Source organism: Apaloderma vittatum, unplaced genomic scaffold (genome assembly GCF_000703405.1).
Source record: "Apaloderma vittatum isolate BGI_N311 unplaced genomic scaffold, ASM70340v1 scaffold2253, whole genome shotgun sequence".
NCBI lineage: Eukaryota > Metazoa > Chordata > Aves > Trogoniformes > Trogonidae > Apaloderma > Apaloderma vittatum.
In genome coordinates, this window is record NW_009707303.1 from 1 (window position 1) to 25908 (window position 25908).

General features: G+C 40.0%; 1 protein-coding gene across 1 annotated transcript; it reads left to right on the forward strand.

Annotated features, from left to right (window-relative positions):
- The first annotated feature begins 2991 nt into the window (after window positions 1-2991).
- On the forward strand, window positions 2992-24276 carry DSCR3 (Down syndrome critical region gene 3). Its single transcript, XM_009866114.1, has 9 exons — window positions 2992-3027; window positions 3140-3388; window positions 7892-8035; window positions 9146-9295; window positions 13467-13547; window positions 16041-16115; window positions 21755-21905; window positions 22234-22386; window positions 24125-24276. The coding sequence occupies exons 1-9, from the start codon at window positions 2992-2994 to the stop codon at window positions 24205-24207; spliced, it is 1122 nt and encodes a 373-aa protein (XP_009864416.1). The 3' UTR covers window positions 24208-24276.
- The last annotated feature ends 1632 nt before the right edge of the window (window positions 24277-25908 follow it).

Sequence of the window (25908 nt, forward strand, 5' to 3'; positions counted from 1 at the left end):
CTGCGCCGAGCTTCCCCTGCCTCCGCCGCCTCTGCCTTCCCCATTAGCCTCTGCAGAGGAGTCCGGGGGTCCCCGCTGGCCTCCTGTTGTAAAGCAGTGCTCGGGTCCTCACGTCTTTGGGATGGAGGCCTGCTTTTTGTCCTTCTTTCTTCCCTAGCTAGCGTGGCCTTGCTGTGGGAATACCACTGGCCTGTACTTGAGGAAGGCAGTAAGGCTTCAGGAGGGGAGGAAGGAGCAAGGCCCCCTGAGACGTGTCAATTTGGCATTCACCTATAGAAGCATAGAATCATAGAATGGCCTAAGCTGGAAGGGACCTTAGAGATCATTTGATCCAGCCTCCCTGTCGCCAGGGACGCCACCTCTCGACTAGATCAGGCAACACATGGGGACCGAACGGGAATCGAACCAGCGACCTTGGCGTTAGGATAGCATTGCTTCAGTTATTTGTCCAGTGTGCAGGTGTTGATACAGTAGGCAGGTGCAGCCAGTTGCTTTTACAGAGTCTTGTGCCCTTTCTGTGCTCTGCAAGAAACCTGCAAGTGGCTTAAACTGTACCTGATAGGACTTAGGCAAGAACAGATCTAAATTTATGTATTTATTTGTTTACACTAGGCAGGAGCCTGATTTCTTTTATCACTGATGTAGTTGTTGATAGTGAGAAAGTGATACTGCATGCTTCAACTTTTGCACCTACTTGAAACAGTGCTGTGCATTTTTTTCATTGTTGAAGATTTCAAGCACAGCTGAAAAAAAATCACCTGGCTCAGGTTTTCAAGATTTATTTTTATCACTTTTTTAATGCTGTATTTAAGCAGAAGATTCCAGTTTCATTGGAGTTTTTTTTTTTATGGGGGTTTTTTGGATCCAGTCACATATTTGCACTATAAAAATCCTTTTTACATGCAGTTTTCCTACACATTAGTAGTTTGGCTGTTACAGTGTATAAAGCATGTTTCAATTTCTTGAACGCTTTTAATCCTGGAAAACTGTTTTAAACGGATTTGAGTGGAAGAGTACACAGCATCTGTTCAATAGTTCTCAAGTCATCTAGAGAATAATTTTCATAAAGCTAATTTATAATTTTGTCAATAATACGTCTGTTTATGTAAGGCATAATAGGGGTAAGGACTACTTCCTCTATCTCACTTCCACATCATTTTGTTATTGCCTGTTATTAGAAAAATCTTATTCATTTCAGTATCAGTGGTATGCCCATTTCCTGTTTCTTCACTTGCCTTCCTTTATATCACTCTAATCACAATTTTGATCACTGAAGAGATATTTCTTCTGTCTTTAAGCTGAAATTAAATAAGATATTTGTGGTTAGTAAATCTGTCAATATTGTTTGTTTGCTTCCGCTTTAACTCCATGTGAAAAGGTTTATAATTTTAGTTCGTTAACTAGGCCTGAAATTTGGAGGTCTGAGTGATGTGAAAACACAATGATGAAAGAGCTGTATGCTAGAAATGCCTGAATTTTTAATACATATTTTTGAGACACAGAAAGGAAATACAAATCTGTCTTTAATTAGGCATGGAATATGTGAAGTTTGTGGGGTTTGGTTTTTTTTAGAAATTTACTGGTGCTGTATACATCAGTGATGGTAGCTGTGCTAATATTACATTCAGTCTATGGCAAGTTTCATCCCAAGAAGTGCTTGCATCAATACTGTTTGAAAATGAAGGGATTCCTTTAGTAAAGATAATAGTTCATCCTAGCATGTATGTCTAGTTATTCATTTGAAGGTAATAGGGATACTGTGGCTACATTTGATCTTTTGTTTTCTGAACTCCTTTAAAGTTGCATTTAGATAGGGAAGAAGGTGATGTCTAAATTATGTACTGGTATAATAAGTCTTTTTGTTATGTGTGTTACATTATAATAACACAAAAAGTTGCTAAAACATTAGTGAGCTTTCTAGGTCATAATTTACCCTAGACCACGGTTAATCCAGCCTAACTCCACAATTCCACTCGCCTCCCTAGCCATTTAATTTCTGCCCTCTGTCTTGTGCTGACAGTATTGGCTATGCAGTAAGCCAAATCAGGGAAACTGATAGTATCTGGTTGGTACGACACTTAGACTAAATAATAATAATTAAAATATCAATCTCTTGAAGAATCATGGATATAATTTCTTGTTTTTCTTATGAATATCTTCTCAAGTAGAGCAGAACAGAGCATATTTAACCATCAATGTCAGAATGGTCTTATGCTAGATGGCTTACAGAAGAGAAATTAGACATAGTGGAGCAGCTCCAGCAGAGTGGGGAGTTGGACGAACAACATAAAGTGTGGTAGATGAAGAAGAGTCTAAAGGATTTGAGCCTGTGATTTTAGGTGATAATAGACCAGAGAACTGGTAGTGGCAATAACTGCTGATTTTTCCATTCAGGCTTTGATTTTTTACATTTTGAGAGTGCATAGTCTGGATGAAATATTCAGAATTTTTTCAGCAATCACTAATTAACGGCAACATCTTAACAACTGTTGAATATATTTGCTATACACCTTTATTCACTCAAGGAGGCAAGGAGAGAGGGGAAAGCAATATAGGAGAGACCTGTATTTAACAAGTACCTGTTCTGAGAATCTTAATGGCAAGTTCCGTACTGAATAAGGCCCTTAAGGCGTGCGAGTTTATATTAAAAACTTACAAGAAAAAACCCTGAAAGTTAACAAACTTAATTTTATTGCAGAACTGAATTTGAGTCTCATTAGGGGAAAATATTGTTAAAAGTACATATGAGAAGACCAGTGAGTGCAGAAGATAAGGATGTATCTAAAACAAATAGCTCACTAGGAAATTTAAAGAGGAATAATTTCTTTCTTATTTTTTATAAGGTCAGAGTGATGCATATGTTGCGTTATAGGCTTCCACCGTCGGGCCAAGATATTTTATATTTCTCTTTGCTGCTGAAATATCATTTAACAGAACCTTCAGGTACTGTTTCCTGTTGTCTCAGGTTGGACTACTTCTCATGCTGGTACAATGACCTGGGTTATACTCCATCCAGCTGAATTCAAGGTAAATAGCTCTTTTCAAACTGGTAGCCTGTCACAAGTGGGGTGCCGCAGGTGTTGATAGTGGACCCAGCGCTGTTTAGTATCTTCATAAGTAATCTGGATGGTGGAATCAGGTGTACCCTGATGACACCAGACTGACTGGGGAAGCGGACACTTCAGAAGAGAGAACCACCCTGCAGGAAGACTTGCAGACGCTGGAAGAGTGGGCTTACAAGACCCTTATGAAGTTCAGCAAGGACAAGGGTAAGGTCTCACACCTGGAAAAAGGTAATCCAAGAGGGCAGCACAAGCTGGGATCTACCTGGCTGGAAAGCAGCTCCGTGGAAAGTCCTGGTGGACAGCCAGCTCAATACGAGTGCACAGTGTGCTGCTGCAGAGGCAAAGAAAGCCAACACGATGCTGGGTTGCATCAACAAAGGCATTACTAGCAGAGATCAGGAAGTCATTATCCCACTCAGAGCTTGTCAGGCTGTACCTGGAATACTGTGTTCAGTTTTGGTCCCCACAATACAGAAAAAGGTGTGGACAGGCTAGAGAGAGTCCAGAAAAGGACCACAAAGATGATCAAAGGGCTGGGAAGCTGCCATATGAAAAAAGGCTGGGAGAACTGATCATGTTCAGCCTTGAGAAAAGAAGGCCTAGGGGAGACCTTACCACCATGTTCCAATATTTAAAGGGTGGCTACAAAGAAGATTGAGACTGTTTTTATGAGGAGTCACATGGAAAAGAAGACTGACAAGGGGTACAAGTTACTCCTGGAGAGATTCCAGTTGGACACAAGAGGAAATTTTTTCACAACAGGGACAATCAGCCATTGGAATAATCTCCCCAGGGAAGTGATGGAATCCCCAACATTGGAACTTTTAACATTTGGTTGAACAGAGTGCTGGGCCATCCTATCTAGACCATGGTGCTCTTCCCAGGAAGGGCTGGACTACATGATCCTTGACACCCCTTCCAGTCTGGTATTCTATGATTTTTTCACTGTGGTAATGCAATCTTCTACGTCAAGCAGAAGTCACTTCACTTCCTAAAATTTACTGTAGTTCTAGGTAGTTGAATAGGCAACTATTTTGTTCTTTTTAGTGGTTCTTTGCTTCTGGCTCGACTATTCCTTTTTAATTGGGGGAGGTTGTACACAAAATCTGTCAAATGGTCAAGCATCGTGCAGGCCTGAGATTGCATTCCTAAAGGAAGTTGGTTAAAATAACATGCTGTGGTAAACAGTAAGCAATTTCTGCATTCACTAGTTATAATCGTCAGAAACTGGAGGAACTAACCAAACAAAGACCTTTATTTTGTCCAGATTTCAATTTGAGAAAAGCTGACTTAAACAGGTTACTTTTAATTGCAAGTGAAAACCAAATTTTCCAAATCTTAGACTAAAAGTGCAATGACATTCTTTAAAAAAAAAAAAAAGTGATAGTTAAGAACAAAAAAGACAATAAAATGGACCTTAATAGCACATCCTATAATAGTAAAATAAGGCTTATTGCCCAAAACTGTGTTTAAGTTCCTAGGAACAGAAGATATGTGTTCAGGAGACCTTTTTATTCTTTTAATTGGATGGAGAATTCTTGAGCCATTGAGGCTCATTTAATAAACTCTGGAATGCTAGAAGAATTAGGGGACAGGCACAACTAACGATGCGTTTTATTTAGAAAACCTAAACAGGAAGTAACTGTGGCAGTTAGTCTGAGACTGATAATTAAAAGAATTCTAGTCTGAAAGGCTTGAAACATGCATTGTACAAAGAAAGGTGCCATAGTTAATGTCCGCCAAGACTTTTAATGACAAGTTAGTCCAAAAGTCAGAATTTGCTCATAAGGAAGCCTTTTACTTTTTCTAAAGAAGCAAACTAATTAGTAAATCTGAGCATTGAGGTTTTAAAGCATCTAATGACTAGTCAGTTGGGTCTCACAGGCTTTTTCTATTGATCTAGTCGGTTTCTTTGTAAATAATTAGACGAATATAATGATCTTGGAAACCTGCCTTGTGGTTTGATTGTTGTTTTTTGAAAGCTACCTTGTATGTGGCCAAAAAAAAAAGGTTGATTTTTCTTATCAGAGATGCTGTCAAAGTGATTAGATGCAAACTGAAACTACATACTATCTAGTTAAGATTATTTTTCTAGCTCTTTAATGTAGCAAACAGACCTGACAATGTAAACAGCCAAGTTGGAGTTAGTATGTATTTTAACACTAAAAGGAATCTTCGCAACACTTTATGGGACAGTATAGTGTGTACTTTGATCCTTCCAGTTGTTACATAAAGTTTATAGATACTGAATGTCTCTCTAGGGCAGTCAGAAGACTAGATGTGACTTAGGACTCTCGAGATGAGATTCAGTGATGCGTGCTGTGCACCATTTCATGTTATTGAGGGAAGATCATTCCAAATTGTCCTCAGCCAGACTTAGGTAACTGATGTCCGCGACTAGAGAAATGAGGGATCATGCTCCTGGATCAGATGAAACAGGTGTTCATCTTTGTTGCAACCTTTAAAATGTCTGAAACTTTAAAAGTGTTAGTCTTTCTGGCAGTTTCATCTGCGTATCTGAATGATAGGTAACTGAAAATAGAAAGCTAAGAAGTTGTTTGGTATCATTAACCTTCTGACAAGAACGTTTGCAGTTTAGCATAGGTATCTCGCTTCTCAGTCTGTTTTACATAATACACTTGCCTTCCTGTGGATGGATACTTTGTTTAGAAGAATAATTCTGTGTACAACTGTCTTAGCCTAGTTACCTCTTAAAATGTTTTTTCATCATATGGTGAAGCCATAAGGAGTTGCTAGAAAAGGGGAGGAGGTAAAAAGGTAGCAAGAGCAGCTGATTATAAATTACTACTGGGGATTAATTCTAGTGGTGACTTTCTCTATGCCTTTAGTTTTGTGGTTTTAAACGTAGATTAACCCCTTTTGATATGGACTGAAAACAGTAGTAGTTTAGTATTGAGTGGTGCCACATAACTTTTATGAATGGTACATGTTTGCAGGTGTTTTGCAAAAGTAAAATTTTCTTATAAATTGAGTGCTAAATGTAAGTATTTGCACATCTTGGTAAGCTTATGTTCTTTGTACTTTTTAGAAGGACAATTATACCAACAGCTTTATATTTAGTGGGGAACCTCGTTTTACGTAAATAAAAGACAAATTAGCACTTCCTCAGAGAAGACGTAGCCAACTTCCTTCATGCATCAAACCGATATATAATCTGATTGCATATAAAGGTTTTAAGTAAATGTTACAGCATCTCTTTCATGATACTTCCCTCTGCCCCACAGTAGTGACCTTGTTAGAAAGTGATCTTGAGGTGTTTTTTAATTTCTTAAGAGACATTGAATGTTATAAGAATGTTATAACTTCAAGTCATTCTTCTTCTTTGTGCCCTAAATACATACGCCCTTATCATGTGCAAGTATGAAGGCAATAGGTCTGGAATAGGTTGTTGCTGTGTGGTGGGAGACTGTTCTCATTTATTAAAGCAGTTCATATGTTCAGGATTGTCCTTGCTTCTTATAGTTCAGCTGTACTCATTTTTCAAAGCAATAACCTAATTGCTTGTACTAATTAGAGCCTGTTAGCAAAGCAGTAGAGTATTTAGGTCAGCTTTTCTTCACTGTCCTTTTGTGCTTGTGCCTCCTGTTCCTGGCATTTCCCAATTGCTGCAGGTCCTCTTTTCAGACTTGCAGCGTGTCAGCCTTCGTTGTGATGCTCGATGTTCTACTGCTGTCCTGTTCCGCTTCCAACCGCCTGACCCATTTTCTATATTGTCATCCTGTACCACTAGTAAAGACAAAAGGCTGGCAAAATTCAAATAGCTTCTGTCAGAGATGTACATAACTAGACTGGTTTTAACTGGTTGGGTGTAGAATGGGCAGTCTGAATTATCCTTTGTTTGCAGTGATTGGTAGTTTGGTGTCTAGTTTGCAAGTCTGGTGAAGGTACAGAGAGCATTACCATTGAGCAGAAAGAGAAGGTTCCCCCCAGGAAATTTCCTCTCAGATCACTTGCTGCTATTTCCAGATGTGTACGAATCTTTGGCATGGAACTCTGGATTGGAGTGGATTCTATATTGTAGGAGAGGGGAAGGATAAACTATGGGGTATGTAAAACGATCTGTGTGTTGCTTTCCTGTGGTTCTTTTTTTTTTTTTTTCAGTGTGAGACATTCTAAGTTGATACTTCCAAGATGCAGTGTTCTTGTGCAAATATTATGTTGTAGACAAGACATTCTTCATGGAATCAGTGGCACATCTCTTGGGTCATACCACTTGTGCCTTTGATTCAAATGCACTTTTAAGCTATTTCCTGTGTAACATGGACATTGCTTGTGTAACAGAACAACTGAACAATTTGTTTGTTTGTTTGTTCATTTATTTATTTATTTAAAACCTATTTGTCTCCACTCTTGAGGTGAGTCTTATCCTCAGCTTGGCCATCACTTTTACGCTTATGCCTTCTCTTCCATCTCCCATGGCTGACCATCTCACTCTTCATATAAAAATTCTTCCTGGGATTTCATTCTAACATGTGAAATGGAACTTGTCTGTTATGAGCTGACCTGATGGTTGTTTATGTGGATATTTTTCATCTTCCTGGAGAAGAAGATCTTGTAACTTTGAAAGGAAATTGAGGCTCGGGTTAGTACTTCTGCAAGAAGGGGGAGAATATTTATAAAGATAAAACAAGCTAGAAGTACGGAGTTCTCTTCCTCACAGTGCTTTTGTTATCAGTATTTGTTTTGACAAGGTTAGACTGTACTCTGCAAACAGTTTTTGCGAGCCTGAAAATTACCACACTGAGTAACAGATATAGAAGAAATTACTTAAACAAATGTCTTCATGCTGTCTTTTCTGCTATTAGGAAATTCTGTCTGGAGTTGTGGTCATAACGAGTAAGGACACAGTCCAGCACCAAGGTATCTCATTGACAATGGAAGGATCAGTAAATCTGCAACTTAGTGCCAAGAGTGTGGGTGTGTTTGAAGCTTTCTATAACTCTGTCAAGGTAAGACTTGTACTGGTTAATATTTTTAGTACAAAACCTTTGTCTCTTTTCTCAAGGAGTTACAGCACTTCATGGCATGTAAATGATAGAAAGCAGAGAAATGCTTGGAATTGTCTAGTGATGTATGATGACATTTTGGGGGAGGAACTTGCTCTGATTGGGGAGTTTTCTTTAGGGGTGAAATACAGAAACTTAGACACTGTGGTTACTGGATGATGCATTGAAGGATGATTATTTAAAGAAAAATAATCAATTTTGTGATTTTTGTACTTTTTAAAATTTTTTTTTAAGTGACTGTGTCACTATCACAATAATTTCTGTGGAGGTTATGTGTTACTAGGCATGATACAGGACCTGCACAGATTCTTCTGTGGAGTATGAGGCTGTGCACAGACTGTTCGCCTGTGGAGCCTGAGTCTGTCTAAAGGCAGTACAGCTACATTTGCAAAACAATTTGCTTAAGTTAAAACAACCTTGGTGAAGGGCCTTTTAAGGTTTTCATTTGTGTCATAGTTAATTTGTTTATAGTATGAATAATCTGCCCAAGAATGATTGAAAAACAGAAAAAAAAGCAGTAGAAGCAATAGATTTTCTTATTCCCGTCTAGTAGAGGGAAAACAATAACAAAACTCCAGAAAGAAAAGAAGTGTAATTTTCAAGCAGACCTCCTCAGTTGGATCATAGTTAACCATTGTTCCAGCGAGCAACTAACCCTATGTATAGATCTTTAGGGTGGGAAAGGGCTGCGGAGAAGATGGGAAGGAATGGCTAACTGCTCAACAGGCACACATATTCGTTGACTGCTGCTACTACTATTAAGGGCCATAATTTAGAAAATGGAGCTCAACTTTCCAAAGTGCTTGAGACTCTGCCGTTTAGCTCTCTAGATGTGTTTGGTCATTAGTATGATACAACTGTAAAATGGATCACAAATTGTTTTCTTGAGGAAAGTGTTCTTAATATTTCTAAGACTAGAGAGCTGTGTGTCATGAAGAAATACCTGAGTTTCTGGTAATTCAGAAGTCTATTAGAGTTTATTGGATATTGTTCTTGAAATGATGGGGCTGTCACTCTGCTTTGACCTAAGCCTCCTAATATTTGTCTTTGCAGCCTATTCAAATTATTAACAGCACCATTGAAATGGTGAAACCAGGGAAACTTCCCAGTGGCAAGACAGAAATTCCATTTGAATTTCCACTGCATGTGAAGGGGAACAAAGTTCTGTATGAGACATACCATGGTGTCTTTGTTAATATTCAGGTAAGACAGTCATATCTGTAAAGAAAACCTTTTGTTATCTGAAGAATGTGCTTGAAAGCATCTCTTATTTCATGGAAGCAGAGGATAAAGTTTTCTTTTCTTATTGCGGTATGCTTTCTCAGTCTGAAGAAAGAGAGAAAGTTAGAGATCCCTTGGAGTAAGTAGTTCTTATTAATACAGCATTCTTCTGTATTTTCTAGATATTTATAACTTAAAATCATCATATATATTAACCTTTTAACTACTACTTTGTAGGTAGTTTCTAATTGCCTTTTTTTCCAGTTTCTAGGAGTCAACACTTTCCAGAGATAGTAACACTTCTTAAACTTAGGAACCATCCTGACCTCTCAGATTCTCATCAAAATAATGTTGCTTTTAAAAAGTTCTCATATCTCTTCCCTTTTCTTTTTCAGCAAATTTAGGCTTTTCATTGGAAATAGTTGATGATACTGAAACTGGTCAGATGTTATATGGGATGTGCCAGAGAGAATTAAAAACATACTGAAAAAGAGGGACTTTGGCTTGAGAAAGGATCAAGTATATTTTAAACACTTGTTAAATCTTATACGATTCTTTTACAAGGTGATGTTTTCGTCTAGTTCTGATTTTATTGTTAAAGAAGTTGCATCTACCATTTTGTGGATAATCTACACAGTAGTGCATACCTAGATACAAGTGTGTTTGCTGTTAACCTAGTACCAGTGAGACTTTAGAATCACAGAATCATTGAGGTTGGAAAAGATGTTTAGGATCATCAAGTCCAACTGTTAATGTGGCACTGCCAAACCATGCCCTCAAGCACCACATCTACACATCTTTTAAATACCTCCAGGGATGGTGACTTCACCACTTCCCTGGGCAGCTGTTCCAATGCAGAACAGCTCTTTCAGTGAAGAAATTTTTCCTGATTTCCTAATTTAAACCTCCCTGCAACTAGGGGCTATTTCCTTTTGTCCTATCTCTTGTTACTTGGGAGAAGAGACTAACCCCCACCTTGCTACAACCTTTTTTCAGGTAGTTGCAGAGAGCGATAAGGTCTCTTATCCCTCAGCCTCTTTTTCTCCAAGCTAAACCCCTCCAGTTCCCTCAGGTGTTCCTCGTAAGACTTGTTCTCCAGACACTGCACCAGCTTCATTGTCTTTCTTTGGACATGCTCCAGCACCTCAAATTTCTTTCTTGTAGTGAGAGGCCCAAAACTGAACACAGGATTCAAGATGCAGCCTCACCAGTGCCGAGTACAGGAGCAGAATGACGTCCCTGGTCCTGCTGGCCACACTATTTCTGATACAGGCCAGGATGCTCTCGGCCTTCTTGGCCACCTGGGCACAATGCTGGCCCATGTTCAGCCAGCTGTCGATCAGCACCCCCATATTCTTTTCGGCCAGGAGTTTTCCAGCCACTCCTCCCCAAGCCTGTAGCGCTGCTGGGGTTGCTGTGACCCAGGGGCAGGACCCGGCGCTTGGCCTTGTTGAACCTCATCCAACTGGCCCTGGCCCATGGATCCAGCCTGTCCAGGTCCCTCTGCAGAGCCTTCCTGCCCTCCAGCAGATCAACTTTGTTACCATAGTAGACAAGCAATTGCTGCTAGTAATACTTAAATATTAAAAATCAAGTGTACTGACTTACCAGATCCATTTTAAGACATAGGTGTGAATCCTACAGAAACAAAGCTACCTGGTATTCAGAGTCTGTTTTCCTGCATTCATGAGATGTGTCCTCTAACTAGAGGAAATCTTTCCATCATTTATTGTTTCAGGCCTTCCATATGGTGTAGATCTTTAAAGAATGATTGTATGAACAGAACAGTAACAAGATGTCTTGCCTGAAGTACCTTGTCAGAGCTACAGTAACATATATCTGATGCCTCCTTATGTTGTATACAGCCACATCCATTCCTTTCATGAAAAAAAAAAATGCCCCACAGTGTCCTTTTGTTCAAAATAAGTGTGGCTATGTCATTTCATAATGAAGATGCAAACCAAAGTGTTGAGAGTTTGTAGCATCTTCAAAACCATGAATCGCTCGTTTTCCTGGGGAGATGAGTAGTAACATTTGCGGCCCAAATCTGTGTACTACGTGTTTGTTACAGAGTCTTGTGGAAAGACAATTTTGAAATTTGACTTTTTTTCGTTAGAAATTGTCTTAACCGTAGGTGGGTTCATTTGTTTAGGGCTTAGTTTTGGTTGGCTGGTGGTTTTTTTTGTTTTCTTTTTCTTTTTTTAGAGGAAAGTCTTTCTTCAGCCATCTCCTGAACATGATGCCTTTTCTTAATGAGGAGTGTTTATTTTTTTTAGTCTGTGTGTTGGTGTTCTTTTTTTTTTACCTTCAAGGAAAAAGTTAAAGGAGCCACTAAATGCAAAAAATCTCAAGACCAGTGCTGATGAAGAATCACTGGGTTGTAAAACAGTTTTGGTTGGTTTGGTGGTTTTGGGTTTCTTTTCCCCGACTTGTAGCTAACTGATAGAGAGTAATTGGGTTGATTGAATTTGATGACAAAGTCTAAAACTGTTACCTATTTAGCTGAACTGGAGGTCTTATATCACAGTTTTGGATTTAAAAAAAACCCAACAAACAAGCCAAAACCCCATACCTGCCCCTCCACTAGCCTATCACAAGTAACTAAAAGAAAAATGCCTCGGTTTTCTGTCTACATTTAGATGATTTTGTACTCCCGTATCTTTTTTCCTTCTTGGTTTTCTTCCTAACATAACATCTGTTGTTTGTAGTAGGTATGTCAGAAATGGTGCAAAACTGGTTAAGTTGCTTTCCATAATCCAGATAACTTGCCTATGATCAATATCAGTTGTTTTAAGGTATACTTCAATGGTGGATATTTCTTCTGCTTTGTCATTTCCTTTCTCATCTACATAGCTTCTTGTTCTGGGCTGGTAATAAAATGTAATTAAAAGGTCAATCATTGTATTTCAGCTAGCCTTTGAGAGTCCTGTTTTCCTGAAGAGGAAAATGTAGTGCTGAGGTGCTGTTTAAGAAATACTTCCTAGACCTCTGTCCAAGTCCTGTGCAGTTTAAGGCCTCTGTTTCTTGATCTTGGTATTAGGATGTCAGCTGGGGGTTCAGTATCAAGATTCAAGTCTGTTCTCCTGCAGAGACCTTCTCATTAGACACTAAGCAGGCCACTGCCAAGTTACAAGGCCTGCATGGCCTCCTGCCTCCTTGCACTGTGTTCCCTGCTCTGAGGAAAGCGTGGTGCAGTAATAGACTGTGGTCAACCTCGGTGTAAGCCATAGGCTGTGATGGGGAAAGAGACACTCCCCGTTCTCGTTTTTGCACACATATTCATGTTATATGCAGAGAGGCACTGCAAACTAGAAGTTATGAAGCTGAGTCCCTAGTCTGAGCACGCTTGGTTTTGCCAATTCCTCATGTGTAAAGGAGTTCAAACCAAACCAAACAACAACAACAAAAACAAACCCACAAAACACCCCAACAAATTCCCTGTCTTGTAAGGACATTGAAAGGCTGTGTTATGGATGCTGAAGTGAATGATTATTTTTATAATTAAGGTTGTATTTTTTCTTCAGTCATCGGTTTATGGCTCCCTTTTTAGGAAACAGAGGGGAAGAAATCAACAGCAAGTTTTTGAACAGTAAAAGTAACCTTGCTGTCTGCATGCTGTTGCTTTTAAGTTCAGCTATATGGTCAAAGACAGTTCCCTATTAAATATGCATATAACTGTTACCACTGCTAAATTCAATCTTAGAATAAACTTAAAATTTGAGGGGCTGTGAATGAATCTTATTGATAATCACTTATCTGAAGTGTGATGATACTTTTCACCACTCTTAACCAAATGTATTTTGGGTGCTAAAGCTATACAAGAATACTACTGTCTGTCAGTGATTTAGTCCCTCAATCTCATGGGTTGTGATGTAACACAGAAGATATGGAAAGTATTTGCAAGTGACTGCAGGACTGTAAAAATGAAGAAAAATCAGCTTTCCCATCTAAAATCATTGTACACCTTTTACCTCCTTCCGCCCTCCCCATCACCAGTATGTACATTGCCTACAAATCTATTTTAAATAATGCCTTAAATACTAGTAACAGTAATGTTCTGCTCATAGGCAATGAAAAGCTGAAAAGTTAAGAGAGAGAGAGGAAATCTTAACTAAGGCTCTCCTATTTTTTTCTGCCATCCTGTTCTTGCCAGTATACCCTGCGGTGTGATATGCGACGTTCTCTGCTGGCAAAAGACCTAACTAAGACTTGTGAATTCATTGTCCACTCCCTGGTAAGTGTGGTTTGTATTAACTATGCAAAATGAGATTTTCTTTTTCTTTTTTTTTCTCCCCACTTTAAGTGAGGTTTTGCAGTAAGTTTAGAAAACCAAGGAAAACTGTGTAATTTGTAATGGCAACACACAGGATATGTATGAGTAAAGGAAGTTAGCCTCAAACCAAAAAAAATCCAGCAGAGCCAGGGTGTCAGTTACTTCTGATTACAATAACACATCTCTCTTTTTCATTTAAAGAAACTAGTTCAAAGAGGATTTCAATTACAAGATGTTTTTGTACTGCGCTGAGCTTACTGTCTTATTCATCTTTTCAGTTCTGAAACAATGGTGTGGTTAGATAAATATTATGGTGTTCTTCTAAACACTGTTTCCTATTATCTGAGTATTTCTTAGCCAAAGGTTCCAGGCACCCACAGTGCCTGTCCTAGAAATGGGAGTTCATTGGTGAAGAGAAAATGTCCGATTTCTGTTCTTCAGATGACTAGTTATGATTTAGAGCTCTGACTTAAAGTATCAAAGCTGGGACTGCATCAAGTTGGAAATGAGAAGCTTCTCAGCTTAATCACCTTTGCTAATAAGTGCGCCCGTGGTTGGCAATATGCTAAGATAACTAGGTTAACAAATATCCACATCCTGTGGTTAGCACATGGAGACAGCCTTCCTCCCGTGGAGATATTGTGGGATGAAATTTGACAGTCTCACAAGAAATGCTTTGCTGCTTGTTATTTGAAGTTCCTTGGGTTTTGTTTAGATTGACTTGTGCGCATGTCCAGAGCATCTGATGTCAGTACAGGCTGTGCAAGCCTAATTAAATATCTCTTTTTCCACCCACAACTTGCTAGAACACACTGTTTCTATCATTCTTTTGTACTCTTTAACAGGGCAGTAAAGAATTAGACTCTTTTGTCTTACTTATGAACAGTAGTGGAAATATGTCATTTTAGTTCTGTAATACCTTTTTAAAAATCTAGCTAGGTGCTATAAAGAAGTTTCTTGTTGGTAAGATTTCATTATTTTCTGAAATATATTATGCAATGTTTCATTTGTCTGTTATTACAAGTATTACACTTGTCAAAGTAGTGAACAAATTACATATTTTGCAGTTTCTTGGTTTTATTTCTTGTTCCCTATACGCACTTCTTAGATCACAAGTCAGTAAATCATGAATCTCTCATGGCGAATTAATGAGGTTTTACTGAACATACAATTCTCACTGTCAGTGCTCCATGTACCGTTTCCCTTAACCTTATTCCTTGCCAGATTTTGTCATTTGTGGGAAAATACAGTCAAACTTTTGCTAATATCTTCCATCTTGCAGCTGGGCAGCAGGCACTGTTTTGAATTCTTAAGCAGTGAGAGCAGATGCTAACTCACAGTTCAAGTTAAGCCCATTGGTGATTGTGTGCTCTGCTAACTTTTTTACATACTATTGAATCTCTCATAACTGACGCTGCTGCATTGGCCACTTATTCTAAATATGTAGGCAAAAGACAGTGCACCTCACTGAGATAAGGATGGAGAGAGAGAGGCCGGTGAATGGTAAGTGAAGCTTGCCTTCCTGCTGCAGGGTACATGCTGCCGTCTCAGCAGAGCTCGGGGCCTGTTCAGCCACTGAGGAGAGACTTAACTTCATGGTTTTGTGGTAAATGAAGTGAATAGGTGCTGAAGAACTGTAATAATGTGCCCCCAAAATTGCTTCTGCGGTGTGGAAAGATAACCTGGGCCAAATTGTGTTTATTTTACAGTTAAAGAAGCTGGAATGCCACCCATTAAATCAATGCTACGCTAGATTCCATCAGCTGAGGATCTCCTAGTAATATGAGGATGGCTCAGGAGACCTTAGCTGTTGCTGAAAGGGCAGCAGAAAGAGGTCAGAGTGCCCAGAGATATAACAAGAGGGAGAAAGAATTTATAAAACATATTGGAGGAAGTTCATTTATAATCTCCTCTCCTATGCCCAAATATATCAAGTATTAGTAATGAAAGAAAACATTGCAAGTGACATATAAAATGGAATTATTTGTAAATACAGAAATGTCAAAATTACTTTTTTTCTAGAGCGTACCATATACTTCTTAGTGTATTTCTTCTTTTCCAGGTGGTTTAGAGTAGCCAACCACATGTTTTGAGCTAGTGTTCCTTCTTGTGGGTTTTTTTTTGTTAGTGTAGGTAGTGCTTATGCCAAAAACTTAAATGGATAGCTCATTGTGGTTTATTGCATTGGCAAACACAAAGTAACCAAAAATTGACACAGTTCTGTTTCTACGGCTGAGATTTGTGGTGCATTGTGACTTGTGTTTAGACAATATCATAATGTCATTTATTAACAAAGACAGGAAATCTCAGGTTTTTTATTACATAGATGCATGCTTTCAGTATGACAACAATCCTGAAAACTAAGGCATCCAAGTTACTTGACTTTGTCTTTTCTAATATGTTCTCTGTGTTTTGTAAATCTTAGTTTACAGTTTAACTGTCTCATTACTATAGTCACAGAAAGGGAAGCTGATGCCAAGCCCAGTAGACTTCACAATTACTCCTGAAACTTTGCAAAATGTTAAAGAGGTAAGGGATTTCTTACTACTTTATTTTAAATGCAATGCTGAGTGAGAACGAGAAAAATGATTAAATAGTGCCCTGAAGATAATCAACTCTTCCTTTTTCCCCTCCCTTTTTCTCCTTTTTTACTTTTGTAAGCAATAAAGTGATTCTGCCTGATCTCTTGAGGTAATAGTGACTAAAGTGGAACATTGTTCAGTAATGGTTAACGTTTTCTATGATTTTTCTGAGTGAAAGATGGCAGTGAAGCAAGGGAGAAAATTCTGTACCATGAGTAGCCAAGATCCTATAAAAATGCATATTTTGATCCTTGATTATACCGTTTTTTACATCCCCATGTGTCTTTGGGAAGCCTGTAGGGACAACAGTAGCTGTCTTGGTAACTTAGCTTTCTGACCACTGGTTTCTGTTTGTCCACTGAAACCTATGTTGCATTTTTCCAGATTTTCCTGTTGTGCTCTTTTTGTTAGTAAGACTACTTCCCTGCCTTAGGTCTCTCTTCTGCATCCTCAATTTGTCTTCTGTTGCTCTTAGTCCCAGACTTTTGAATTTAGACCTACCCTTCCATTCATTTCTCAAAACAGACCTCTTAATCAATTGTTTGTTTGTTTCATGCTATTGTTGACCTTTTTTTACATATTCACAGAATCGTTGTCGTTGAAGGGGACCTCTGGAAATGGGTTAGTCCAGCCCCTGTGCTCAGAGCAGTCATCTAGAGCAGGTTCTTCATGAGCAGTCAAGTGTTCATATCTCAAAGGATGGAGACTTGCAACCACTCTGTAATGTTGCAGTGTTTGACCACCCTCACAGGATTTAAAAAACAAATAATAAAAAGTTTTGAAGTAATTTTCCTTTATTTCGATTTGTTCCCATAGCCTCATGTCCTTTTACTAGATACCACTGAGAGGAGTCCGACTCAATTTTCTTTAGTCCTTCCCATCAGTGATTTTACTTCTCAGCTCAGTCTTTTCTAAGAAGCTGCACTTTAAGAAGTTAACAGCGTGTTTTTGCAGACAGAGTCTGCTACTAGAAGTTATAATGCCTGATGTTTCTAGTTACTGCCAAATATTGGGATCCAGAAAGGCTCTTGCTTGTACTCACAGCATAAGCAAGTATAAGGTCGCTGCTAAATCTTGTGTGACACATGGGTACCAGGAAGTAAAAGGCTCATAAGGAAGTAGACAGTTGCACCTCCATGGAGGAGCAAACAGGGCAGGTGACCCAGCCCTGACCAGCGAGAATGTTCCATTCCATGTATGTCATATTCAATGTGAAGCTGAGGGATCACGGGGGTTAAGCCCTCTTCTTTGATGGCGGGTGTCCAGGAAGAACTCTGTCCATTCTTCTGCCTTTGATCCTGATCCTGGGTTCCTGAATCCAGCTCCTGTATCCAGTTCCCCTCTGCTGCTGGGCCTGGGCTTTTCGTGGGGCTTTCCTAGTACCTTCCTGCTCTGCACCATCAGTGGCAATTGCTTTTGGGGAGATGGGGGAGTTGAGTATGATATTGGATTTGTACATATTTCACTATTTCTGTTATTTTTATTATTTCCTTAGTAGTAGTATTATTGTTTATTAAAGCTGTTTTAATTTTCTGATCCATCACTTGTTTAGTGGCCGGCCCAGCCCTAATCCTTGACACCATCAAAGGCTGGACTTGCTCTAGAAGTCTGTGTTTTTTGTACCAGGAAGTCCTGAATTGAACACGTTCTCACCAGTGCTGAAGAAACGGGAAGAATCACCTCCCTCAACCTGCTGGCAGCACTTTCTAATGCAACTCAGGATACTGTAGGTCCATTTGATTAACCTGTTGATGTTCCTGTGAAAGGCAGCACAACTTTCTGGTTTACCAACCACTCCTCTCAATGTTGTGTTATCTGCAGCCCTGCTGAGGAGGTGGCACCGTGTCCCATCCAAGCCATCGTAGATGTGAGGTAATATTGGCTCCGGTATGGGCCCCGGTCACTGAAGTACACCACTAGTGACTGGCCTTCAGCTGGACTTTGTGCTACTGATCACAAATCTTTCGAGTCCCACAGTTCAGGCTGTTCTCAGTTCACCTCAGTTTCTAATCTGTACATCTAGTCTGTGCTCTGTCAGTTTGACAGTGAGGTTGTTAGGAGGAACAGTATCGAAAACAGCACTCAAGCCAACATAAACAGTGTTCGCTGCTTGTCCACCAAGCTAGTCATTTCATTGTAGAAGGCTATCAGGTTGGTTAAGCTTGATTTCATTTTCGTAAATCCATGCTGACTGCTTCCAGTCACTTTATGTGTCCTTTATATGTCTGTAAGTGAATTCTGGGCTTATTTGCTCTGTTGCTTTCCCAGGGATTGAAGTAAGAGTGACGAGCCTATAGTTCCTCAGATCTTCCTAACTGAAGGCACAAGTGACATTTACTGTCTTCCATTCCTCAGGAACCTTCTTTGTTCATGACAGCCTTTCAAAGGTAATCAAGATTGGCCTCATGGTGACATGGATCAGCTTCCTGAGCATTTGTGGGTATGTCCCATCAGGTCTCATGGACTTCTGTGCATCCAGTCTGTTTGGATGTTCTCTGACCTGCTCCTCCTCTACCAAGGATGACTCTTCCCTGGGATAGACTTTCCTTTGGTTGCAGGGGCCTGGGATTCCTGAAAGCAAATCGGATCAGTAAAGTCTGAGGCAGAAAGGACATTAAATACCTCTGTCTCTTTCATGTCTTTTAGCACTAAGTCCCCTGCCATATTCAGTAGCAGGCTGACATTTACCCTCATCTTCCTTGTGCAGCTGGTAGACTTGTAGATGCCCCTTTTTGTTGTCCTTTATGTCTTTTAACTCCAGGGGTCTTTGGCTTTCCCAAAACCATCCCTGCAGACTTGGATAGTGTTTTTGTGTTCCTCCTAGGTCGCCTGCGCCTGCTTCCATCTTTTGTGTACTTCCATTTTATGATTTTTATCAGTAGCATCTTTTTTTCATCCATGCAGGTCTCTTCCTACCTTTGCTTGACTTCCTGCCTGTTGGAATGGACTGTTCTTGAGTGTGGAGGAGGTGATTCTAGAACCAGCTGTCACGGCTGACCTCTAAATCCAGCTGAGTTAGAGGATGAGCAGGTTGTGTCCAGCAGTCTCACATGTCTCTGGAAACTGCTGCACACTGCAAACATGTTTTTCCAGATATAAGGACATTCTTGGTGGTAAACCTAATTTTGAGACTACTGCTAAATACTCAGCTCTCAGCAGTCTGCTCTTCCTATGAATCACATTTCCATATAAATTACTTTCTGTTTCTTCTTTCTCTTGTGTATCTTGATACTGTACTCACTGGTTTAGCAGATACTCAGTGGTGTACATCATGAGTGAGAGTCCTGTCCATTAAAAGCTCTTTCTTAAGTTTAATAGCAGGCCCTGTGCCTTTCTCTAGTTCAAGTACATAACCCCACAAATAAGTTATAAAACTTGTGACATCTGTGATCCAGCAGATGTTAGTATGTAATCATGGTTTAAAGAATGGTCTTGACTGTCTATGGTAGCACAAGCAGTGGGATCCTTTTTATTTATTTATTTACTTTTTTATTATATTTTATTCCTCTCCGTATCTCAGAAAAATCTATAGGTCTGGTGAACACTTGGTGAACAGGTAGAAAAAGTCACTGGTTTTGTATTAAAATTTCAATTCTATGCTTGTCTGGAGATTGTGACTGAACTATAATTTATCAGACTACTAAAAAATTGATGAGGAGGTTTACAGTAGCCAAGCAAAGCACAAAGAATCATAGAATGGCCTAAGCTAGAAGGGACCTTAGAGATCATTTTAATCCAATCTCCCTGTCACCAGGGACGCCACCTCTCGACTAGATCAGCCAAGACATGGGGACCGAGCGGGAATCGAACCCGCGACCTTAGTGTTGTTAGCGCCACGCTCAACAAAGTCAGATGAAAAACCAGGATAGGTTTGCTTCCGTGTTCTTGACTCTCATTTCTGGGCAATTATGAAATAGAGTGTAAATTATAGGTCCTATGAGAGAAGATCTAGCTGGAATTAAAATATGATGAGCACAGACAAGAGTAATAAGTTTGTAGGGGAAATATACCTTTAAAAAAATAAGGCTTGTAGACTGGGATTGAGGAAAATGGCCTCAAGTTCTTGTTCCACAAGTTCCTTTTATCTCTGTCTTTTGGGTTCCTGGCCACTGCGCTTCAGAGGGTAGCTATATGATGTCTCTGTGGAGCAGGAAAGCAACTCTGTGTTTACTAATAGTGGTGATGAGAAGAACCTGAGAGGGATCATACATTAAAAAGCTTTTTTTAAAATGCTAATACATTATTAAGACTCAATATTTCATAGGGTAGTTTGTCAGGAATGTAACTTCTGTTATTTAATTTCTGAGGAAATACCCAAGTGAGGCCACATTGACTAAACACATGAAAACTCCTCTCGCTTTATTTCCCCCAAAGATTTGTTTTGAGCGGAACAGCTAAATTTTGCAGAGTTGTTGGGCATCGGAGTGAAACAGTCTAAACAATAGCTGAGGAGAAGGTTTCTGCCACTGCTACTGGCAGCCAGGACCAAGAAGCAAAACAAACAGATTGGGGAAAAGAAAAAGTTTGTGACGAGAGAGTTGGTTTGGAAGAAGGGAGAGTCAGTTCCATGGGCAGGGAAATCTGGTGCCCCAAGCAAGTGTGAGCAGATGGTTGGAAGGTAGGGGCTAATGTCAAAAATGCCAATAACAAAAAATGAAGGAGAGAGAGAAGAATGAGGCTTGTAAAAGAAGGGGAAGGTTAGAGCAGGGTGCTTGAAGAGTTTGAAGGAAGTTGGATGGTGAAGATGTGAGCTGAGATGTGGGTAGAAAATGACTGTTTCAGTATGCCTCCTGCCAGAACTTGAAATGTAACTCGAGCTTCTGGCCTATGAGTTTCTCTGCTGGCAGCGAGTATCTGCGATGCCTGCTGGCCTGAAACAGAGAGGGGCAGAGGGAGCAAAACCCCCACTTCCGTCTTTTATGGAAACTTATGTATAGACTGACATCCTCAATGAGCTATTCTTACTGCTCCTGCCTTAAAAAGTAGGAAACATGCTTGCCATTTAGAAAAATTTAAAAGTGTGATCCTGTGTTCAAATTATTTATTAATTGTCCCTAATTGGGAGTTTTGATGTATAAGCAGGATGCTACATCTTGCATCAGATGATTTTTAAATGCCCGTCTTCCCTCCCAATAGCAGCCATGAGAGAAATTTTAAAAGGTGGGAAAATCCATAACAAACTGGGAGAAGAACGCAGTTCTCCAGAGCACTGCCAGCTCATGTAACTTGACCATCTTGTTAGTTGCTGCCAACCTACCTCCTTCACCATGCAGTTACCGATTTCTGGATTAAGTGTAATAGCCAAGTTTTGCCAGTTCATCACAGAAAAAAGGCTCCTCTGGACAGAACGAAGAGAGGATGCATGTTGGAGGCCAAGGTGGTACTAGGAGTTATTTTAATGCATAAGGATGCTTGTTTAAAGAGTTATTTGAGTAACTTAACGCATTACTGAATTTCTGAGTTCGTAACTTTTGCAGCGTTTTGGGATTTCCTCTATACTTTGATAACTGTCTTTCTGTAACCTATTTTTTTTCATAGTCTGCTCTTACAGTTGTGTCTTTCCCCCTCCCTCCACAATCTTTTCAGAGAGCTTCACTTCCAAAATTTCTCATCAGAGGCCACCTCAATTCGACAAACTGCATCATCACCCAGCCGCTAACAGGGGAGCTGGTAGTGGAGAGTGCAGAGGCTGCAGTCAAAAGTATTGAGCTGCAGTTAGTACGAGTGGAAACCTGTGGTAAGTTGCTCTGTAAATGGAATGTGTATGGGCTGCAGTAATTGCCATTTGCACTCTTTCAGCTCAAATGTGAAAGATTGTCAAAAGCCGTACAATTAAAAAGACTTGCAAAAAATTGTTTTGCACTTAAGGTGTAACAGTCTAAATGTTAATTTAAATGACCTCTGTAATCCTTAACTCAGAGCGTTAATGTGAAAACTTGCAGGTCAAGGGCAAAAAACTGCATTTTGCCCATGCATACCACCTCCTCAAGCCCAGTGTGTCTTTGTTTTAAATTTTGGCCACTGCCTTCTCTTTACTCTTTCCAGAATTTTCCCCCTTTCACCAGGGTGTGCTGAAGGTTATGCCAGAGATGCCACAGAGATCCAGAACATTCAGATTGCTGATGGGGATGTCTGCAGGGGCCTACCCATTCCCATATACATGGTGTTCCCCAGGTTGTTCACCTGCCCCACCCTGGAAACCACAAACTTCAAAGTTGGTGAGTGCGTAGGACTACCCTGTGTTGGCGCCTTTCATCTGAGAGAAGTTTCTGGTTTTGCTTTAGCTTCTGGCAGGTAACAGGATAAATGGGCGACAGCACTGCAAGAGCCCCCAAGGACATCCGGGTGTCCCTGGAGAGGTTTCTGGACAGGGCTGCAGTCTGCTGTGTTGTGTATAGATGGAGGAAATACAGCCCGAAGACTTCAAACTGGAAGTAGTTGTTCAACTGTTAAGCTACTTCTGGCTGGTGCAGTTACAAGGTAAAAGGACAGGAGAAGCAGTGTAATGGCAGGGTTTGTTATGTTGTGGTTTTTTTTCCTGCCTAAAAATTACATGTGATTAAACGCTTGAGGAATAGCCCAAGAGAAGAATGCCATAATGATCCCTTCCTTCTTCTCATCACCAGCAAGAACGACCTTCCATTCCCTTTCCTTTTAGTTTCCCCTTTCTCCTGCTGCATAATCTTGGAAGTAAAAGTAGTAAGGTTAGGCTGTGACATTGCTTTTCTTGATGTACACCAGCTGCTTCTTCCTACTTATTGCCAAAATCCCATGTTTTCCTTAAACACCTGAAATTTAGGATTTTTTATTGTATCACATTGAAGCTACAAGTCCCTTTACAATCCTTCCCAACTGAATCCCCTCCTGTGTTTCTGCTGTATATCGTGCATAAGTGTGCACAACTAGTTTCTCAGGTTTGCCTACAGGTTTATATGTTCCCCCAAGAGTGTTTTTGCACCTGATGTGTACAGTGATTTTCCCCAAAATTATATTCTTCTCTCCTTCTTTGCCATTCTAGCTATTGAATAGTAATTTACAGCAACAAATGGCTACTGTTAGTGTAGTACCTACTTTTATTTACAAGAACAGTCTTAATATAGTTTTGAAGATTCTAAAGAAGGACAATTATTTTCATAGAATCACAGAATGAGTTGGGTTGGAAGGGACCTTAACAATCACCCAGTTTCAACCCCCTGCCATGGGCAGGGACACCTCTCTTCCACCAGCCCAGGTTGCTCAAAGCCCCATCCAGCCTGGCCTTGGACACTGCCGGGGAGGGGCCATCCACAGCTTCTCTGGGCAACCTGTGCCAGTGTCAGGAAGAAGTTTTCAGTTTATTTTGATCTCTGATTCCCTTCCCTTGTTCTCTATACCCGACTTTGTATTCCATCTCCATTTAGGATTGATTACAGATCTGATACTGATTTTGGTTTTGAATACTATGATACAGTATGTAAAAAGCAGATTTTGAATTCTTTTCTAAAGTTTGCAGGTATATTGTGCTTTGGTGTTTCATTTCATAACGCAGGATTCTAAGGCTGTGTTGCATATGACAGCAGGGAGGAGTCTGTTCCCTAACTCTTCCACTTACACGCTTCTAAACAATGCACATTGGTGCAAGGCGTCTTTCCCCCGACATTTAATCTTAGGTGTCTGAACTCCACCTGTTGTCCAGGTGGAGACTAAATATCATCATTCTTTAGTGATACAGAAATGAATCCAAATACTAGAAAGAGCCAAGGTTCTCTAGGAACAGCCCAAGGTCTGAGATGCCTCTGGTGAGGTTCTGGCTGGAGAACCGTGTTCATCCCTGACACAGGAAAATCCAGGGTATTGGAACAGCTTGGCAAGTGCCAAGAGCAGGAACTGCTGCCTCTCATCCTACTGCTGCTGTGCACATTCATCTGGAACTCTTTTTTTTTTTTCTTTTTTCTTTTTCCCCTCCCTTTTTTCTAGAGTTTGAAGTTAACATCGTTGTCCTTCTACATGATGATCATCTCATCACAGAAAACTTTCCACTGAAGCTGTGCAGGATGTAAATAGCCAGAGGAGAATCACTTAAGGATTTATGGAAAAAAGACAAAAATCTTCAGAGGCGAAGTTTTATCCATGTCTGATTTTAACTGAAAAAAATTCACTTGTTGACCCTTCTGGGTGGCTCTTGTGCTTTCAGTTCTCTCTAAATTTTGCTAAGACATCGCCTGCCCTGCAGTAGCCTAATGTGGACAGCATTGTCAGGTATATTTCTGACTTTGACAACCATGTTTTTCACAGTTTTTCTCAGAAAATCTTGAAGGGATTATTCTTGTCTATTTCTACAACTTGCAGAACTATGCAGCAAGTTTCTCTCCTAAATTCACTTTGTAGTACTTCTTCGAAGTCCTGTAAAGACCTCGTAAATCCTGTTATACACAGTGTATATATGCTGGGGGAGGGAGGGTATGGGACTTGTAATATAATATTGAATAATGTCTTTGATGGTGTAATAAATGGTGCTACAACAATGCAAAGTGGTGGCGTGGGGTGAATATTGCAAGCTGAATGCGAAATAAGTGATGTGAAATAACATCAAGTGTATTTTAGTCCAAGTGGGAATATGGAGGAACGCTGAGAACTGAAGTTGTTCTTGTGTGTAGTCCTTCCCTGGCATCTTCCCTGGATTAGAAAAATAATGCCCTTACTTTATCTTTACCATTTGTGTAAAATAACCCTGAAAAAGATCAGTCAAAATATTTTAGTCTGAGAATATAATTATTCTTTGCATGGTAACATATTCCTTTTGTGAGACTTCTACAGCTCAGTGTGGATGTGAAAAAAAAAAAAAATTGCACCACTAAGTCGCTGCAGACTAGCTTGTGCTGATGGTGGAAAAAGAGCATTAAAAATGTCTGTGCTGTGGCACCTCGTGCCTTTAGGACATGAGTTACTATTTTATGACTAACCATTCTAAGGAGGACGGTCGCCCTTTTTAATTAGGTGGGTTAATACTGTCACTTGTTCAACTTAAAGGAAAAAGGAAAGAAGTATGTTAAGGTAAATACGATAAAGTGTAACTATACATCTTAAAGGAACTACATAGAACAACTATTTCAGCAAGAAATGACTTCGTTGTAAGTTTTGTTGTTTTAATTCACAATTTCATTCTAATTGTGAATTTTCCATACACTATTATGGGGGGTGGATGCAGCCTAAGTATGTAAAGTGTAAAGAAGACAACAGAAAGACAGAATTAAGAAAACCGCCCTTTAGCTTCATCCAGCAGCACTGCCAGGCAGGAAAATTTAATTCTAGGTTTGGCCCTGGTTCATTATCATCTGTATTTTAGGACTAAACATCTGAAATTCTTACTTCAATGTCTTACAGCAGAAAAAACCAACCAAACAAAACAAAAATGTATTTACTGGAGCTTAACAGTTGTCCAAGAGCCGGGAATCATTTTTTGAAAAACGAAAGCTGTTCTTTTTCTAGTCTCCATGCTGCTGCAATATGCTGTACGAGTGCCACCTGCTGCTCAGAGGGACACTGTCACCCACCACCTTCCACCGTGACTTGGAAAGAGGGCCACGTGTGGGACAGCCTGGCCACTGCTGAGCAAGTCAAGGAGACCGCTGCTCTTGAAAAGTGTCCCCAGTGCCAAGGACTGAGGCTGCTTTTGTGAAAAAAACCAGAGCTGATGACACACGTTTGTGTGTCTTCCCCCCCAAAAAATACAGCAGCTGAAAGGGATGCAAGAGCTGAGC

Coding starts and splice junctions, on each gene's coding strand:
- DSCR3 (XM_009866114.1), top strand. CDS start 2,992: ATGACCTGGGTTATACTCCATCCAGCTGAATTCAAG. Junction 3,389..7,891: donor CAGCTCAATACGAGTGCACA/GTGTGCTGCTGC, acceptor TTCTGCTATTAG/GAAATTCTGTCTGGAGTTGT. Junction 13,548..16,040: donor AATTCATTGTCCACTCCCTG/GTAAGTGTGGTT, acceptor TCATTACTATAG/TCACAGAAAGGGAAGCTGAT.